Here is a 20497-nt window from a genome sequence, read left to right as displayed (position 1 = left end):
AAGAAACAACAAACTTCAAACGACACAGTTGAGATGGGAAATATGTTTTTATTTTATATTAGTTATGTTGAATTAGACATGTTTTTATTGTTTCCCAACTTTTAGTTTTAAAATGTAAAAGTTCATGTTTTTTTTTAAATGTTAAATGCAAGTTTTCTTTTAAATGTTAAATGCAAGATAACAATGAATAAAATATGATATATGTATGCATATGGGAGTCAGCCCTGAAAGGTAGTGGCAGGTAAATATAATATAACAGTGCACGAAATGAAAAAGCTTGTCTACCTTTATGAAGGGTTGAAAAAGGTTAAACGTATATGTTTATAAAGTATACATTAAACGGTGACTCCCAATTTTCAAAACTGTGACCTAAATATATGAATGGAAATGAAACTGGTTTCTTTACTACTCTCTTTTACTGTACAGTTTTTTTTTACTTTTACTGTTCTTTTACAAAATATTTATAAAATGAAAATTATTGTAATTTAGAAATATTTATTTACTGAGTAGTTTTAACTCAAAACATAATTGCTAACATTATTACAGGAAAATAAGCTGTAGATTAGATGGACCCCACAGAGTGCATGTATAGGCATCGAGGAGTGCAAGATCATCGGTATTGCAGTTTGTTTTATGTTTGAATGTAAATTTTTATAAATGAACAATCTATTGTAAATATAAGTTTTGTGAACTAGAAGGCTCTTTTATGCTTTAGATTTTTATTTTTGTGATAAATGAAACTATTAGATAAAGTTCTTTCGTTAGACTGTCAGTGCCCGCCTTGATAATTCTAAGCTCATCGAGTCGGATCGTGACAAGTTCAACCACCCACGTGTATATATGAAATTAAGATAAATCTTTATAAACAAAACTAAAAAATAATCTTCAAAATTAAAATAAAAAACATTAAATGGTATTGAACAGTCCATGACAATTTTCAAATGAACAACATGCAAGTTAAACCATATATGTGTATATATTAAATAATAAAAAAGTGTCTGCAAGTAAATAACACAAATAAGTTAACTTTAAAGTATGAATACAAAAAAAAAAAAACCAATTACAAAATAATTTTGGTTTAACTTTGAAAAAAAAAAAAAGCCCATGAAATATTAAATCACTAAAAAATGTGTAAGATTTACCCATTTTATTTGATGCCTGAAAAAGTTATAAAAAAAGGGCAAACATAAGCATCTCAAATTAAGCCAATCAAACTTGTTAGAACACAAGCAATGAAAATAAAACATTAAGTCATTTCCAGAATTTGTAACTGGAATAGAACATGTGCTGAAATGAGTTGCTCAACAAATTATATTTGGTCAATCAAATTTGACTGCCTGGCATAAAAGAGGCTAAAGCACGCCAGCGTCAATTCACGTAAGCATCTAAAATTTATGATATCTAAATTCCATGAAAGTCCCATTGAAAGGAAGAGTAGTGACAATCAAATAAAAAAGGTTTGAAAGCTTTACATATGACTAATTTTCCATGGATAACGTCCAACTTGCTCATAGAAAAAAATGTGGAGAGACAAAACACTCTGAGAGTATACTTCACTTCCAGAAGATGGTGCAAAAAGACATTCCAGAGAGAAAAGACAAGGGCATGCACACATGCTGGAGAAAGAGACCACTTCACTATGGTTGAAACTTTATTTATCTACATATTGCATGCCCATCTAGGTGTGTAATTGTATTTTTTCTTGTGTTTCAGCCCGTGTATGACCCGTATCAAAACCAAAATTTAGATTGAAATGCCTTCAACACAATTTTAAAATTATAAGACATTTGACAGAGCGTATCAAAGTTGTGCCTATGTCTAATACCATACCTCATTGTTCAAAGACGCTTAGGTAGGTCCGGCAAATTTCGTCACCCAATGAGTTTGAAATATGTAAATCTCTTACCTATAACTAGTTTGGGATAGAAGGCAATTTATTTCACTATGTTGCAACATAAATTGCCATTTTCTAGGCTTCTCGTTGATCTTGTGTCGTTAAATTATAACTCTCAAATTTTTAATAGAATAAATAACTCAAATCAAATTGATCCCAATCTCAAAACTTTAAATCCAAATCATAATAACACAGCCTTAACCAAATTAGATAAAGGAAATTTCTCACGAAATGTATAAATATTTTTTAAAATTCTTATTTCTACAATTGGCCCATTGTTGAATGGCAGATTCCCCTTTCAAGTTAACATATTATTCTCAATGTCAGTTTATCTTGGTCACAAAAAGCAAGAAGTGTCAAGCTCTATTTCTATTGAACGAGCATTCAACTGGCAAGCTGAAGATCATTTGTGTGAAAAAATTGCTCAAATATTTTATTCAATTGTCCAACTATTTCATTTGTCAATAATCTCAATTATTTTAACACTTTTTCATATCCAGCCAACAACAAAGTTAGTGATTATGCTACTCCAACTATTAATCTTCTCAAGAAGACTTCGTTTCAATTCCCAAAAAAAATGTTAAAAGAATGTTGAAACCTATAAAGAACACTTAAAATGAGAATGGAATCAACATAATTTGTGAAACTTGGATAGAAACACAAAAAATAACATATCATTAGTCTCATGAGCATCCCAAAATCCAGACCTATGTTTTATAAAAGCCATCAACGATGAATAAGCACATACGGATAAATTTTATATTGTCAACCAAATCAAAGAAGCGATTATGGGAGTGAGTGCAAATAAAGTGGTCCAAATAATCACTAACGAAGCATCGATATATAGAACTACATAAACACAGATCAAATCTAAATAACTTTTGGACTATTGTGTTGTTCACACATTGAATCTTATATTGAAAAGTAGTTGTGCTCCAAAGAATATGGAAGATAATGAGAACAATTATGAAGAATGCAATTGGATTAATGATAATTCTAGACATCACAATTTTATCAAGGCCATCATGAATCAATTTTCAATGAGTCCATGCAGTTAAAAATATTAGCTACAACAAGGTTCATTTTGGATAAATAATAATTATGATTTGATGATTTAGAATAATAAAGAAGGCCGATAGATAATATTTATTAGTGACGTGAAGCATGTACCATAAAGATGATGTACATAAGGTGAAACTTGTGGAATCAAAAATTTTAATAAATTGGGGTAGGATAAAATAAATTGTAATATTACTTTTATAGAGAAAATATGTGACATTAAAAGTGGTTGATAAAATTAATTTTATCTTTACCTTGTAAACGATATGTGAAATGTTATGATAGACCAGAAGAAATGAATTACATACAAACATAAGAGAGATAGATGATGAGGATTGTTTAATTTTATAATGTTGTACATAATCTTATATAAAATAAAATAAAAACAACACACTCTTTCTTTCATTGCTGTGCTCACTCTATAAATATAACATAACATTTAATTTCTCATCACTCATAAATTGATAAGATTGCTTATTAGATGTATTCTTTAATCGGATACTACAGTCATTTTTGGCTAAGCAAAGCTTCAAACTACATTGCTCCACATAAACACATGAAGATATCAAATGATATGAACAAATACTTGGAAAGAATTTTTCACGATAGTAAAGAAAAATCAATTGTTAAATTAAAACATGTCAACTTAGTTCGATTCAACAGGTTCCTTTGTTGCTCATGACTCTGTAGTTCGATTCAATAGGTTCCTTTGTTGCTCATGACTCTGTAGCTTCTAAAGGCACTATAAATGGAAAAATTAAGTGGATTATTGATGAAGACAGTTCCCATGACTGCAAAATTTAGCTTTTAACTTATTGGCTCAATGTGGCTCAATCATATTCATCTTATTGCCACAAAAAAATTGGAGCAAATATTTTTGTATTAATTCACTTGAGAAGAGCAAGAACACTCCTCAATAAGGAGAAGGCTCGGTATTCGTGAACGTTAATCTTCATCTTTTATCTAGGAGCCCATAATACATTCAATGGCGAATTAAATTACAGGATAATAGCAGAGATACATTGGCAATGAGGGTAAGATTGGAATACTTCAAATTGTTGATCTCTCTGGATGAGTAGCCTGAAAATTATTTTTTTTCTAGAAAGGTGTTAATGATAAAGGCATACGAGCTAGCAGTAATGATGGCCCTAGCATTGCATCTATTAACTCTAATTTGAGATGATCACATATTCATATTTTGTTGGATTATTTTAAGGTACAACATTTCTTTTGTTTCTTTTTTTTTTTTGTGGGGATGGGGAATTTTTAACATTTTGAAAATAAAACTGATATTGGAACAACATTTGAAAAATTAAAATTATTAATAAATGCTTGTTCAATAAGATATATTTTTTTATTAAAAATATGTTTGACTTTGTTTTTCGTTAAAAAGTTTATTTATAATATTAAACTTCATATTTATTGTCTTTGATAGAGAAAATTAAAAAACTAAATATGTTAAATTAATAATTTATCAAATATAAAATTATATTCATAATGTGTCATGTCCTACTTTCAGTAATTATGTCTCATTGGTGTATTTGTTTGTGTTCATGCTTCAAAGCTTAGATATAATTTCAGTTATTTATAAATATGAAATGTCACTCCAACCATTTCTTTGAAGTAATTACTGTAACTTATCCCCCTAATTTTATCACACATTCATATTTGAACTTATCCCCCTAATTTTATTCACAGTTATTCCAGATCGAAATGGAACTCTGATGGTGAATATGCAAAGAACTTATACTTGGTTTCTGCGACTCTGCACAAACGTTTCTTCCTCCCAATAGAGAGCTTCTGTGTTCAGATTCCCAGGTTTGTTCAAAGTAAGATATTGAAGTACTTGTATACATGTTTTTATAGGCGTCTCAATTATTTAAAAATACAAAGAACTACCGATTGGTGCTTTTATTTAAATCATAGAGCCAAACCATAAAAACATCATAGTAACTTTGTAAATCAAAAAACAACCAGAGAATCTTAAATATATAATTTTATCAGGTACAGAATATTGTCACCGTGAATATGAACTTAGAAATGGAACTTTGAGCGTCATACATATGAATACACACCTGGGTGTCATGTTCAACACAATGGGCATTTGTCAAAAGCTTCCCATTTCCTATCATAAAAGCACTGTAAATACAAGAAAGGTGTTACCCTCTTACAGCAATAGAAAAATGAAAGATTTATATAAAAACCACTCAATTCTCGTGTATTTACATATTTAACACCTAAACTTCAATTTTTACATACATGACCACCCTATGAATGAAAATGTGTACCTCAGTTTTTAAAAGTCAAAACGGTGATATTTTTATGTGATATGAAAGATTTGGGTTTTACAAAGGTAAACATTAAATTTTAGGTGTTACAGAAGATTAAATGTTTGTCTAGCTCTACTTTACTACACAGATGCCAAGTGAAAATAGTAATAGTGAAAAGCGAGAATGCCAAACAACCTTGAATCAGCAAGTTAGTGGTGGCACAATTGCACAAAGGCAAGGATTAAAACTTAACAAAAAATTTCAAGAAGATTATTGGTGAAGGCAGGATTCTTACCACCAACCCTTTAGCCTAGTGTTATCAACAATTTCACAAGAAATAGCTTTCGCATTGCACGAGAATTCATCTAACCATCACATCAACAAGAACCGGGAGTGCATAAAATCAAGGAACTGGTTCATCGAGCCAAACTTCACAATAATAATATTCAATTTAATTTCTTTACGTTTTATTTGTATTTGTAAAAGTTTTTAATGCTGACATCATCATAAGGAAAGTAAGCATTCCTAGTTCACACGTTGGAGCTGATAAATCTAGTCTAAAAGTTTAAATAATGGCCAAGCACCTATAATTATTCATATTTCTTTTCTCATTAAAATGAAGAGATTGTTATCTAAGAAACAGTGAAAAGAATCCAAATCCTTTATCATAATGGATCAATAATGAATTCAAATTTGCATCTTAATGATACTCATATGGATCAATATTATGAATAAAAATAATGAATCAATTTATCTTCCCTATGTAAGAATGAGTAAGAGCTTGAAGCGGATGAGCTACTGCAAAGAAAAAAGAAAGCAACTTACTAGCAAGAGATTTTCCTTGATAATTGAATTAATCATAAAATGTATATGCAGGAGCAAGTCTATAATCAGTTCTGAAAAGGCTTCATAGCATTTTAAAAGACAATTCCATGAGATTGTAAGCTTTGAAAAAGACAAACAATTTCCATCTTAGAATATAGGTTGCCAGGTAACAGTAAGAAGCAAATTCTAACATCGACCCTAAAAAAAATCAAGGAAGATGTACATGCATTCCACTCAATTCTTACGTACTTACACATCTAACACCCAACATCAATTTTTACATATATACCGACTTACCTATGCATGAAAACGTGTATTTCACTTTTTAAAATTAAAATGGCATTCTTTTTTTTATGTGATGTGAAAGATTTGGGTCGTATAAATGTAAAAAATTAAATTATACGTAGTGTTAGATATGTAAATACATAAGAATTAAATGGTATGTATGTAAACGCCCCAAAATCAATAGAAGGCAACTTGGACAATGAATCTAAGATATTTCCCCGAATGATATGAAAAGCCAAATGGGATTTATTTAGTTTTGAGGGATCAAGTTTACCATGAAAGCAAGTCCTCAAGATTTATTATATTTTGGGTATTTTACTCGAGGACACTCTCACTAAAGGGATTACTCACTAAAGGGATTAAAGCCGCATTCTTGATTTAGCAGAGTGCAAAGTTCAAGCTCAATTAAGATTAGAAGGGGTAAGATAGCGAAGTGACTAGGATTTCAAGACCTTGTTAAACGAGTTCAGGTGTCTTCTCTTACGATGTCCAAGTGATACTATGTCAATTGGACCGGGCAAAAAGAAGCAATGAGAATGCACAAAACTCTTAACATCCCTCAGAGAGGGATTACAAACAGAAAGTGGACAAAATAGGTTGCAACAACCTAAAGGACAGCACCAAAGATATGGGTATTATCATCATCAAAAGGATTGTAGAAAAAAGGAAGATGGCTCTGTCAATTATAATGAAGACTAAAGGAATGAACCCAAATTATCAGACATACTTTTTCTTAACAACTAGGTGGAAAATGTCAATTTTAGGCCCACAAAATCTTAAAGGGATAATTGTCCTCATGAGTGAAGAGTAAGTGGGATTTATAAGAACAACTAGATGGAGTTGCCCTAATCGGATATGGTATTACAACCTCAGATAAAATTCCTCTTGAATCTAATGCGATTAAAGAAATACATGGGACAATTTTTTCACCAACGGGTAAGATGCCCACAAAGAGACTTAAAACCCAAGCATGGCAGATTAAGAAGCCCAAAGACTGGTCATACATCCTCTAGATGGGAATGCCACTAAACTACACAAGTTTTACATACATGCTAACTCTAGATACAATGCAAGGTAAATTGACTGGCAAGGAAGGAAAAGGGGCTAATGACATTGTCGAATAGGTGATATGGCCTAACAAGAAAATGATGATTGACATATCAAACTAGACTGCATGCAAACATAGCACAGGATTTTACATGATTATGCAAAGGCATTCAACGATATGCTCGTCTATAAAACAAGGTGCATAGCTTTAGCTAATGCATATTTGTGTTGTATCTGACGCATGGTACTCAACAACTTAATCGGCCCTTTAACATTACAGATTGGGCAAATATTCCTCTTTATAATTTCATAAAAAAATTGAGTGACCAAAGAATTTAACAAAGTTTTAAAGACCAATTTTATGTTTGGGCAAAAAATTTAACCAATGAGCCTAAAAGAATATCCAAAACATCTAGAGCATTGCAGGTAATGTATAAAAATAGAAATAAATCTCCAGGCTTTGTTAGGATGTCAAGAAAAGAAAGCACGCATAAGGTTGGAGGAGAGAGCATCAAAGAATACAGATCGTCACCAACTCAAACTCTCTGTCCTATAACTCTAGAGATTAGCCCCCAACAGTATAAAGTATAGCATTACAAAACAGCAAAGAATAATTTATTAGATTAAAGAGGGCAACTTAATTGACATGTTAATAAAATATTTTATTACAATCTTGAAAGAAACCCCTAGATGCCCATACATCGATAAGAGAAAATGGAATACATTCTAGGAAAAATCTAGGTGTGAAATGCAAGGGTGTCTGTGTGTATAAATTGAAAAATGTCAATACGCATTAAAAAGAAACTTATTTTCTTTCCTCATAATATATTTCACTAATCGTGTTTCCTTTATTAGATTTTTTTTTCCTACTTATTTTTTATTTTGGAGGGATTTCTAATTGGTATACTTGACATGATTTACACTCAGTTCCAATGCAAAATTAGATTGTCAAAATTGATATGCAAAGGAATACTTCAACTTCACCTTTGGACCCTACCTTGCAAAGAATGGTATCATCCATGTTAATTATTGTATTAAAACTCCAGAACAAAATGGGATAGCTGAGAGAAAGAATAGGCAACTCCTTGAGGTATCTTGATCTATAATGCCCTCTCACAGTGTCCCAAAAATTTTCAATGCTTACGGTCGCCTATTTCATTAATAGAATGCCAAGCAGGGACCTTGGATTCAAAGTCTTCTCTAGTTTTTTAATGGAAATATATCTTCATGATAGAGTCTTCTCATTCAATCTTCATCTAAAAATATTTGGTTATCTCTTTTGTACACATTCACCAACCAAAATGCATAAAGCTTGACCTAAAATCCATCAAATGTATCTTCCTTGGTTATGCCTCTAACAAAAAAAGAGTAAAGTGTTATCCTCTCATTGCTAAAAAATACTATAACTTCTTGGATGTTATATTTTTTGAAAAATAATCCTACTACCTCAGATTTGAAATTCATAGGAAGAGTCTGCGTGAATATCAGATTTGAAACACTACTCTAGATAACCACACTAAATTAGAATCACCACAACCTATTCTACTTCCTTCTAAGCATCTTGTCTCCTAAGTTCTGCCACTTGAGGATCCAACCTGAGATTAACAATAAGGAACTTCGTCTATAAACTAAGGGCCCGTTTGGGGCAGCTTATAAGTGCGGCGGCATTTTCAAAAACGTCACTGTACTGTTTGTTTCTCACGTTTTACGGGTGTTTCCAAAAACGTGATTTTTATTTTGTGAATAACGTCGCCCGCGGGATCATCCTTGCGGGCGGCGTTCCCTTGTCGCGTTTTGTCCATAATTACTCCCCTGCTCTGGAATCTCGCGATCGCCCTCTGCCTCGCAATCGAGCTCAAAGAGCCGCTTCTTCGGCACTCCTTCTCTTCGCGTTCCTTCGGCACTGCTCTTCTGTTTGGAGCATGCGAGGCATCCTCTCTCCTTTAAAAAACTCTACCAGTTCTGCTTTCCCAATCTCCTCCCTCCTCTCTTCGAGGCAATTCGCTAGGGCTTTTGTCGAGGTTGTGAGGTTACAGGATTCTACTCCATGAATCCAGAATAGTAAGCTCTCATGTCTGTTTGACTCTTGGTTTCAAGGATTAGCTCTTGTTGGCCTAGGTTTTCTTCTCTTGCTCAATGTCCTCACCGCTTGCTATTCCTCTGCGATTTCCCTTTTGTTTATGAAGGGATGAATTTGGTTTTGATGTATAAATGTTGTTGATTAGGCGTGTTTTTTGGTAAGGCTACCCCTGTCGGCTGCATCCTTTTTTTTTTGTTCGATGGGTTTGCTTGTTGCGTTTCTTTGCTATTACAAACATGTTTCTTGCTTGTCGTGGATGAGAGATTCCATCGAATGAATCCTTTAACTACTGCGGGAGGTTTATCATCTAACCAACACCGAGGAGTTTTTTTTTTTTTTGGCTACTTTGATGATGCTAGCTATTTGTTGGGGTGTTGTTTCCAAGACTGCTAGTTAATTGATAGAAATGTTTGGCTTACCTTATTAGCTTCTTATTTTATAGATGCTTCATGGTGAGCAGGTTAGACAGTTAAAGGTTTAAGAGCAAGTTCATTGAGATTTTTAGCCTAAGATAAGACTACTGATTGTAACATTTTAGATGTTATTATGCTTTTAGTTTAGAATTATCTCAATGTTATAAGCTAAAACATATGTACCAATTCTCCATTCTAAATTGTAGCATAAAGCATTTGTACTAAACAGCTTATTCTGAACAGGGACAAATAAGTCATTTTTCCAGAATCAGCTGTTTTCCAAACGCACAAACCAAACAGTCATACAGCTTATCCGGATCAGCTGCTCATCAGCAGATTATCAAGATAAACTGTTTATCAGCAGAAGCTGGATAAGCTACAGCTGCCCCAAACAGACCCTAAGAGAAAGAAATTCACTAAGCAGGAAAAAGACAATATGCAACCACAAGACTGCTCGCAACCAAATCTGAATCCATATATCTTTGTAGTTCCAAGAGAGGTAAAATTGAGTGGAGATGACAGAAAAGTTACACAAATTATCCTATCTAGAAGTATGTTATCTATAGGAAGTTATCTTCCTATAAAGTTTTTGTATATTAGCATAATAGTGTGCAGATACCTAAGTCTATTCATGAAGCACTTCAAAATCCAGAATCAAAAAAAGGTAGTTGAAGAGAAAATTCAAGCACTTGATCAAAAGGGCACATGGGCCTTTATAAATCCTCCACCTGATAAAACACTCGTTGAATGCAAATGGGTGTTCAATGCAAGTACAAAGCAGACAAAAGCATTGAGAGGTTTAGTATTAGGTTGGTGGCCATAAGTTTCACTCAATCATATGGAATAGATCATCAAGAGACATTTGCATCAATGACCAAGCTAAACACTGTAAGAATCCTTCTTTCCTTGGCAATGAAAAAAGAGTAATAACTGCATCATCTTGATATCAAGAATAACCTTTTGAATGGAGAGCTTCAAGAAAAATTATATATGAAAATCCCACCATGACTAAAAATGGCTCAAATAAACATCTGATTTATAAAATAAGAAAGTCACTTTATGGTTAACAATCTCCCCAAGGCTTGGTTTGACAAGTTTGTCAAAACTATAAAATCTAATGGATACATCCAATACCAAGCTCATTATACACTTTTCATGAAGCATACACAGACAGGAAAGCTATACTCATTGTCTATGTAGATGATTTGATCCTGATGGGTGATAATGAAAAAGAAATTGAGAAGACTAAGGAAATTCTTGCCATTGAATTTGGAATCAATGAACTAAGAGTTATAAGAAACTTTACGATCACGGAAGTGGTCACAATGAGTTATCCAAAAAAAAGTACATTCTAGACCTACTAAAAGAAACAAGAATGATGGGGTGCAAATCTGTTATGGACTTCAACAAAAGGTTACACTCAGGTAGGAAAAACACACCGGTAGAAAAAGATAGATATCAGAGATAGGTGAGAAAACATATCCACAAGTCACACACTAGACATGATATCGCTTATTCTATCAGCATATTGAGTCAACATATGAATAATCCAAATGAAGAATATTTGAAGATGGGTTATAGAATATTGATATTTCTTAAGAAATCCCTAGTAAAGTGTTATTTTTTAAGATATCAAACAACAAAGAGGTAGAAGTTTACAATGATTCTAGTTGGGTCAGAAAACTCATGGATAGAAGATCTACATCTGGATATTGTTCATATGGATGAGAAAATCAAGAAGCAAGCAGTGGACTTTAGAAGTAGTGCAGAATCTTAGCATCGGACGCTTGCTTTAGGAATTTGCGAAGGAATGTGGATCTCAAAGTTACCAAATGAGTTAAGATGCTCCTCGATGAATCCCATAAAGATGTTCTATGACAGTCATGATGCCATTAATATTGCAAAAAATCATGTGCAACATGACAGAACCAAACTCATTGAGATTGAGACATTTTATTTCTAAAAAAGCCAATGGTGGCACATACACCTAATATACATTCCAATTCACTTCAAGTCATTAATTTCTTCACTAAATCCCTATCTCCGGGCAACTTCGTTAATTTGAATATCAAGTTGAGGCTCTACAACATCTATAACCCAACTTAAGGGGAGTGTGGAATTCCAACCCTGTTAGGTGGCGCAGACCACCGATCATATGAGCCCCACAAGTTCAATCTATGGAAGCTATTGGAGGGAGTTTCCTATTTCAATTTTATTCCTTTTTTATTATTTTCTTATTATGTTGTACGTCATTCCTTCTTTGTTTATTTTGTATTTGATAAGTTATAATAGGCTTAATTATCATGGCCCTTGTCGTTCCCTCATAATAAGGTGAAAGGTTATAATTTGAATATGATGGAATAAATTACAGGAGAATAAAATTTCTCTGCCATTTATTCGCTTAAAACTAATAACGGTAAAGAATACATTCATTCCATCATTAGTAATTATCTTTTCAAGAATGATATTATCCATACAAATTCTTGTGTGGATGCTCAACAAAATGGGGTCGCGGAAAAAGAAAAATGTACACTTACTTGAGGTGACCCATGCAATTATGTTATTTAATGATATGTCTAAACATTTTTTAAAGTCGCTCTTACAACCATATACCACATCAATAGGATGCACAGTCGTCCCAAATTTTCAAATTTCCCGTAATGTTCTCATGGAATCCTATCCACACATCTGTTTTTTTTTTTCTTTTGACTTACCATTGAAGATTTTTTGTTCTACCTTTGTTAGCATTTATCAACCACACTGCACCAAACTTGATCCCAAAACACTTTGATGCATTTTTCTCAATTATTCACCCAATCCAAAAAGGTGCAAATGCTACTCTTCAACCACTAAAAAAATATATATACCATGGATGTCACCTTCTTTGAGAATCAATCTTATTTTCCCAAATAAAAAATTTTGAAAGAGAACTTGAGAGAATATTGAATTTGAAATTTTTTTAAAGATACTCCAATAAATTTTTCTTTAACTGAACCAAATTTTGTCTCTCAACCAGTTCCACTTGTCCCTCAAGCAGCTCTACTTGAAAAAATAAACTGTCACAAAATTTGTCTCGATTGTCTCTACTCCACCTCAACAAGACACAAATGATCAGAAATTTCGTGTATACACAAGAAAAGGACCACTGAGCATGTAAAAGACACTATGCAGAATCGAAACTTTCAAGAGCAAGAGCCAAATCTTCTTGATAATCATAATGGTATAGATTCCTTAACTTATGAGTTTCTTACACCGATGGTTGATGATTTTAATTAGGCAATTTCACACAGAAAATGTATCTAAGGTTGCATTGATCATCCAATTGAAAGATACGTAATCTATGGAAAGTTGCTACTATTTTTCAAAAATTTATAAACAAACTACTTTACCCATCATACACGATACCTGAAATTGCATACCCATTCAGTATAGCAAGCCAGCACATGAATAATCCAAATATGAATCATTTGAAAGAGAAACAAACTACTGAGATACTTAAATATCACCATTGGAGATGATTAACACTTCAAAAGATCTAAAAAATTGTGAATTTGAGATACACATAGATACTAGCGAGTAGAAGAGAAAACTAACAGAAAATCAACCATTGGATATTATTTATATGTCTGAAGCAATCTCACAGCGTGGAAAAGTAAAAAGTATGTTGTTTTCTCTTGAAGTTGTGCAGAATCTAGATATCGTGCTCTTGCACTATAAATATGTAAGGGAATATCGATTCAAAGACTATTAAGGGAATTTAAGGTTGTAATGAAAGACACAACTAAAATGTTCAATGATAGTCAAGCAGCTATTAGTATGGTCAAAAACTATGTGTATCATGACAGAACAAAACACATAGAGATTGGTCGACACTTCATCTCAAAAATGATTAACCATAAAATTGTTCGGGTCAGCTATATTTCTACATAACTTCAGACTGCTAGTATTCTCACCAAAGCACTACCAAGGGTCAATCATAATGAATTGAAATCCAAACCCGGTCCGTACAATATATACAAACTAGCTTGAGGGCAAGAATTGAAAACTATCAATCATCATTAGAAAGAAAAATATTTATTTTTCTCAAATATGTTCACTAATCATGTTTCCTTTATTGGATGATTCCTTTTTTTGTTCTTTACTTATTTTGGAAGGATTCCTAATTGGTTTTTTTCATTATTATATGTATGTAACAAGGTGTAATACGTGAGGGTTGATGAAAAATAAAATTCTTTTAAGAATATTTATAGTATACATACAAACACTTGTCCTGATTTGCAGAAATTATAACTAAGTTTGCATCTTTAGGGCAGGCCAAATGAATACAAGTTCATCAAGTTTCTATTGAACAGATGCAAAAATGCTCGAGAAAAATCCAAGAAAATGTGAGAATAATCTCAAAACCTCTTACTCCAGACATCTCTTCCTAATTAAAATAAATTAAACATAATTTCATGAAATTAGAAACAAGGATCTATAAAACTATTAAGGAAACTTGAATGTCTTAAACATGACTCTAAACTGACGACCTCAACATCATATGTATTTATGCAAGGAAGTGGACATCAATATTGACATTAATTTTTTGAAAATTTACATACATACCACTCAATTCCTATGTACTTGCATACCTAACACCAAAACTTCAATTTTTACCTACATACCACCTTACCTTTGCATGAAAAGGTATATTTCACCTTTTAAAAGTAAAAATGATGGTATTTTTAATGTTACAGATTTGGGTGGTATAAATGTAAAAAAATAAAATTTAGGCATTAGATAAATAAATTCATAAGAATTGAGGGCATCTATGCAAATGCCCCTATTTTTTTCTAGATTCCTTGTATTTTCTTTGTCTCAAAATTGGCTTTGATGGTTTATGAAGAAAGGCCAATAAGCATCAGTTTCAAAACAAATGTGTGCAAGAACAAAAGTCATGGGACAGTAGGTATCAAGATAACATGATGCCCCAAAGATTGGTAAAAAGCATAGAGCTGCAAGGGCCAAGACCGAAGTCACCGAGTGGATGGTCATGAAGCAGATGCCAGAAAGCTTTCAATGTTAAGAGAGAAGCTCATCAACAACAAGCACTAAAAGGTGTCACCAACATAGGCAATATCCTCCAAATTTGCTAGTGTTCAAAGCAGCTCCCCAACAGATAGGGATGCCAGTCGGCCAGTCCAGAAAATGTACTAAGCTAAGAACAGAAACTCTAATGAGGTTCAAGAAAGACTTGTTGGTCCCAACAAGGGTCACAACTTCCTAGGTATGCAAAAAGTCAAGGTCTGGACCTGAAATCAACAAGTAATAGGCCAAATAGAATTTCAAGCCATAGTATAAGGTTTCACTTTGGGCCATGGCTAGGGTACCCTCTTAATGCACCAAATAGATTAGGTATGCTAATACTATTATTGTAGTTTAAGATTTCTTTAAACATACCTGAAGGGTGTGTTCATTGTTTCCTTTACCTACACATTCATTTTGTAATATTTATGGCATGCATTTTAGTATAGTAAATTCTTAATTCTTCTGTGGCATTGGGGTTCGTGCAATTTCATGAAACACATTATTTGGCTTATCCATTGTTATTTATGTCTTAACAAGTGGGGATTACCAACTAAAATTTCATGATAAAACAAATGCTTTCGATCAGTGAAACTGTTTTTGTTGCTTTGTCATTCCAAAACTTAAGACACGTCGCTGCTTTAATTTGAACATAAAAGTTAAATGAAAACTATATATTAAAAATTCATAAGTTTATGGCCAAGCAGAACGCACATGCAAAACAATTGATAAATTTCTATGTAATATTAATAAGTTTAATTTGTATAGCACAGCACAATACAATAGCGCGTGATCCCGAAAGGAGCCCAAACCTTTGACCTTGTTCTAATTCTAACTTGCTTAATAGGTAGACGTCAAGATAAGAACAATACAGCAATAGCAAATATGGTGAGAACTGAATTTTTTATTTGTACTGTTTACTTTCATTGGAGATATGTAACTTTATTGGTCATGATATTAAAAAATATAATTCAATATTATTAGGTTATAACGTGATACCTAGAAGTGTGATGGGCTTAAGTATATAGGATCTATTACACATAATAAAGGATATGTCGAAAAAAAATAGCTAGTAAAACTAACACAGAAGCGCCACCCGCACTGTCACAAGTGTGAAGCGGGACGGCGTCCTAAACACGAGAAGTCTCGTGTACAGTGACCGATTGCTCTACCTAGACCAAACCAGTCCCGATTATTTCCCTTCTGAGGAGGCGGCTAGTCCTCGGGCGCCACTCCTAATTATCCTCTTATTATATATTTATTTTTGTACGAGTCTAGAGTTAGTTTTTTTGTTTGTTTTGTATCAGAACAGTCATTGGCATCTCTTCTTCCCTTCGAGGGTTGTATCCAAAAATTTAATGTGATGTTTCAAATGTATCTTCATGTCTAAGTAGTAATATCTTCCCTCCCCCTTCTGCATCCTCCCCACGTCACTTCAAGCAGCCCTCCCTTGTTGCAGCCATGCCCAAACAACCGCACATTGATATTGTCCCTACAATTTCCGAATTCCAGACACCTATCACCGTTGCCATCACCTCAGACAGCCGACCTCTTGCTATGCTGCAGTCCACCGCATTCTCTGTCGGTGTCGCCAATGTTCCCCCTCGTTGCAGCAGCCCGGAAACAGTCATTTTATGTTGTTTTTTTTGTCGTTCCAGCCACCTAGACATCTGATTCTCTCACTCCAACTTATTGTCATTGCTGCAACTCGAACCTCCCCTTTGATGTCGTCGTCCTCTTCCCTTGATGTCGCAGACTAGAGTAGCACCTATCCTACTTTTTGGCCGTCATCAAACTCTTCGCCCTTGCAACCATCGCCCAGGACATCTTACCTCCCCATGGTCGTCACTATCACCCCCTTGCTACGACCGTAACTTCCAACACATCCATCATCCTTTACTACCTCTCTGGAGGTCCAAACCCTCATCAATTACCACCGCCACCACCGAAATCCACCATAGTTTGAGTTAGGGTTGTCATTTTTCGCAATTTCAAATTTTAATATGGCGTGTTGTTGTTATTTACTATTTCAACTGGTTGTTTGTAACTTCCCATTTGAATTTCAGCAATAATAATAGTATTACTGATACTCGAGTTAGCTCAAACCACAAAGAAATGCAAATCTTATTGCTACAATTCAGAGAGGTTACAACTCGGACTCTTGAAAATAGGAAATAAATAACAACAAACACAACGATACCCAAAAGTGAGGATGAAAGTGGTGAATGTTGACTGGACAGCAGTTGGTTGGTTGGCAGCGAGGTTGCGACAATGAAAGGAGGGCCGGTGTGGGGTTCAGCAATAGCAAGGGCTGCTGGACAAGCAGGTGAAAGAGGAGGTTTAGTTGGAGATCGGCTAGAAGATTAGGAAGGTCGAAAACATGTTGGGGCAAACATGATGTTTGATGGGATGGAAATACGTGACGAGAGAGACAATAAGGGTTGATTGGGGGAGTTGGCTACTAAATCAGTAGATTCATGTTGTAAGCGGCAGCAAGGAGTGGAAGGCATGCTTGGGAGGCAACAGCAGATGGAAGCTAATCCGGAAGGCGGGAGCAAAGTGGGTTGAGGAAGAACTCCGAAAGGCTGTCCGGCAGCTGGGACAAGGGAGGTATAGGTTGTGGCGATGTGAAAGTCGAGAATAATCACCACCTCAGAGCGAGATATAATCGAAACACCACTCGTCTTTGGATACAACCCTAAGAGGGGCAATGGGGGGCGCTAGATGGTTGTCCCGATAGAACATAGTAAAAACTGAAACCGTAAACCATAAAGCACACATAGATTCTAGTAGAAAGCTCTGAGAGTGAGACCCCTTCCTATTTGAGCGAAAGCTACCTTTCTTAGATTCAGCTAGCCCTAACTCCAGCCCAACATAACTAGTCCGGTTCAGCCAGAAAACTACAACATCAGTCTCTCGAAGTTGATGGAACTTCTACCTCATTCGTAGAAGTTTATGGTTGCACTTTATTGGTGACAAAGTTGTAATCTCCCAGAGATGAAGGATCTTCTACTGTGGCGTTAGTAGCACTTGGATCCCACTGTCGATTGCACTATCTCCCAAAACACCGGAATGTTCTCCACTTGAGAGTATACATCCATATCGATCCAGCCTATCGGAGTACACTACTGAACTCCACTGGAACTTCGTGTCACGTATATTCAAATGAATTCTCCCAAAGTAACTCGTGATTTGCTCAATCTGATGTAAAGTGAGGGTAACCTGAATCTCCCGACACGGTGGTGGCCATGGCGGTAAGGTAACTTTGTGATATCCTAAAGCGCTCTCTGTCATGATTGTCTATGTCCTATCATCCTCAATTGCCACTAGAACTGATCCCACCAACGCTTCTCGGCTGGCAAGAGTATGTGATCTCGGACTCTACAGAAGGCAGGAGTATGATACGCTTGTCGTATTTGATGACAGAGTGGGTGTTCTTATACCCATCATGTCGAGTCTTGCAATCATACTGCCACAGTCCCCCTAGCAAAAAGTGACAGTCATCAATGGGCACCATGCACACAACACTTGAAACTGCAGCTGACTTCCAATCGAGAACTTCATTAGACATTTGTCAATGCTAATCATGTTCTTCTTCAACCACGTCAAAGAATACGACTGAAAATGCCTATGAGTCATAAGGCTCAATTTCTCCACAATCTATATAGACGCCTCGTTCTTGTTGCTCCCACCATCAATAATGAGACTGTCAATCTTTGCTTTCACAATGCAAAGGGTGTAAAATATGTTACGACGAAGCCAATGTGACCCCCTTGTATCCTCAGTCTGTAGGATCTGTCGAACCACAAGCATCTCACCCTCGTCTGGTGAAAAATGGTACACCTCAATTTGTTCTTCAGCTTCCTCCTCATCGTTAACCTCCTCCACTGCAACATGCCCACTCGTCGGGTAACTGGAGGCGAAGTGCCCAAATCCATGGCATCTGCAGCACTTTCGGGTTGGAACTGTAGCAAATGCGTTGCTCTTCTCAAGTTTCTTCTCGCTCTGAGTGGCTCTGTCCTTATCACGATCCGTCTTCTCAACTCCCGGAGGCATACTCCTGTTGATGTCTCTCATTATCGATGGTTGTCTGAATGATGGTGGTTGGCTGCTCTGTTCTGTGTTGTCTCTTAACTTTCAATGCTAAGATCTAGACATCTCAAATTGACTAATAAGTTTGCAATTGCACAACATTGCTGATAACAGTCTTCAAACACCCCATATATTGAGCTATGGTATGTTACTCTGGCTCGACCAACTCACAATTCATTTGCAAGTGGTCAAATTATGTCTAAACTCCTCCATTGATAGGTGTCTTTGTTGTAGGCGATGGAGTTACAAAAATATATTCTCACAGTAATGAGGAAGGTATTTTCTCTGCATCTCCTTTCTCATCTTTTCTCATGCAGTAATTTAATCATTATATTCTCTCTTTTGCTGCCTCTGTAAGTTTTTCCATCACAAAGAGGCAGTCTTTCTTAGTTTGATGGCTGCAACTTTTACCCTATTATCTTCTGGCACATCTTTATACTCAAAGATCCTCTCAACTGACTGAAGTCATTCGAGGAAATCGTCTGGATCAATACCTCCATCGAAACTTCGATAGATCCATTTGTACAGTGAAATCTTTATATCCTCCATATGTTGCCTCCTCTGTCGACCTCCTCTGATAATGAATTTCAAAGTGTCGAGGTCTATCTTCCTTATCACCGAAGTCATCCTTATGGAAGAAATTTAGATCTTCGTCCTTTTCTCCCCTTCAACTCTCCATATCATGATAGAGGGTAATCTCCCCCTAGGTTCCATCAACAATCTACGTGATCCTTGACTGAAGATGATGGGACTCTCGTTGTATCTCTTCACAGGTAGGCTCTGGCTCATATCACCTTGGTGGCATGGTTAGGGTTTGGTATTTGTGAGAGTGGAAAGGGTATTTGGTGGAAAGAAAAAATTTTGGTGGAGATGGTTTAGTTATGGCGGATGCTAGGAAACCCTAGAATATGAGTAAAATTAGGCTAGCTCTAACACCTATTGATACCAAAGTTAACCTAAACCACAAGGAAATGCAAATCTTGTTGTTGAAATTCAGATGAGTTACAATCGAGACTCTTGAAAATAGAAAATAAATAACAACAAACACAACGACACCCTAAGTTGATGACGAAAGCGATGAATGTCGACTGGACAGTAGTTGGTTGGTTAGTTAGTTGAGAGGTTGCGGTGGTGGAAGGAGGGTCGATGTGGGGTGTGACAACAGCAAGAAAGATAGGCTGAAAGGGTGGGAAAGTTGGAAACGGGTTGTGGCAAATCTGTTGTTCGATGGGATGGCATTAGGTGACAGAAAAGAGGGTAGGTACGGATTGAATGGGGAAGTTGGCGATTAAAGCAGTAGGTGCGGGTTGTAGGTGGCAGCAAGGAGTGGGAGACGGGTCAGCGATAGATGGAGACTGATCTAGAAGTTGGCAGCGAAGTGGACTGCGAACGAACAGGCACAAAAGGCTAGCTAGCGACTACAGAAGGGGAGTTGCAGGTTGTGGGGAATGGAAAAGTCAAGAATAAT

At 35.2% G+C, this 20497-nt stretch overlaps 1 protein-coding gene across 3 annotated transcripts in view; it reads right to left on the bottom strand.

Annotated features, from left to right (window-relative positions):
* The window catches only part of LOC110029082 (protease Do-like 2, chloroplastic), a 115718-nt gene that overhangs the window by 90496 nt on the left and 4725 nt on the right, over positions 1-20497 (bottom strand). For all 3 annotated transcript variants that reach the window (XM_020731205.1, XM_020731206.1, XM_020731207.1), the window contains one exon: positions 5029-5092. In XM_020731205.1, coding sequence (XP_020586864.1) covers positions 5029-5092 — 64 coding nt within the window. The remainder of the gene's footprint in view (positions 1-5028; positions 5093-20497) is intronic.

The sequence above is a fragment of the Phalaenopsis equestris genome, unplaced genomic scaffold, assembly GCF_001263595.1.
Source record: "Phalaenopsis equestris unplaced genomic scaffold, ASM126359v1 Scaffold000545, whole genome shotgun sequence".
Taxonomy (NCBI): Eukaryota; Viridiplantae; Streptophyta; class Magnoliopsida; order Asparagales; family Orchidaceae; genus Phalaenopsis; species Phalaenopsis equestris.
This window is presented reverse-complemented; position numbering and strand designations above follow the sequence as displayed.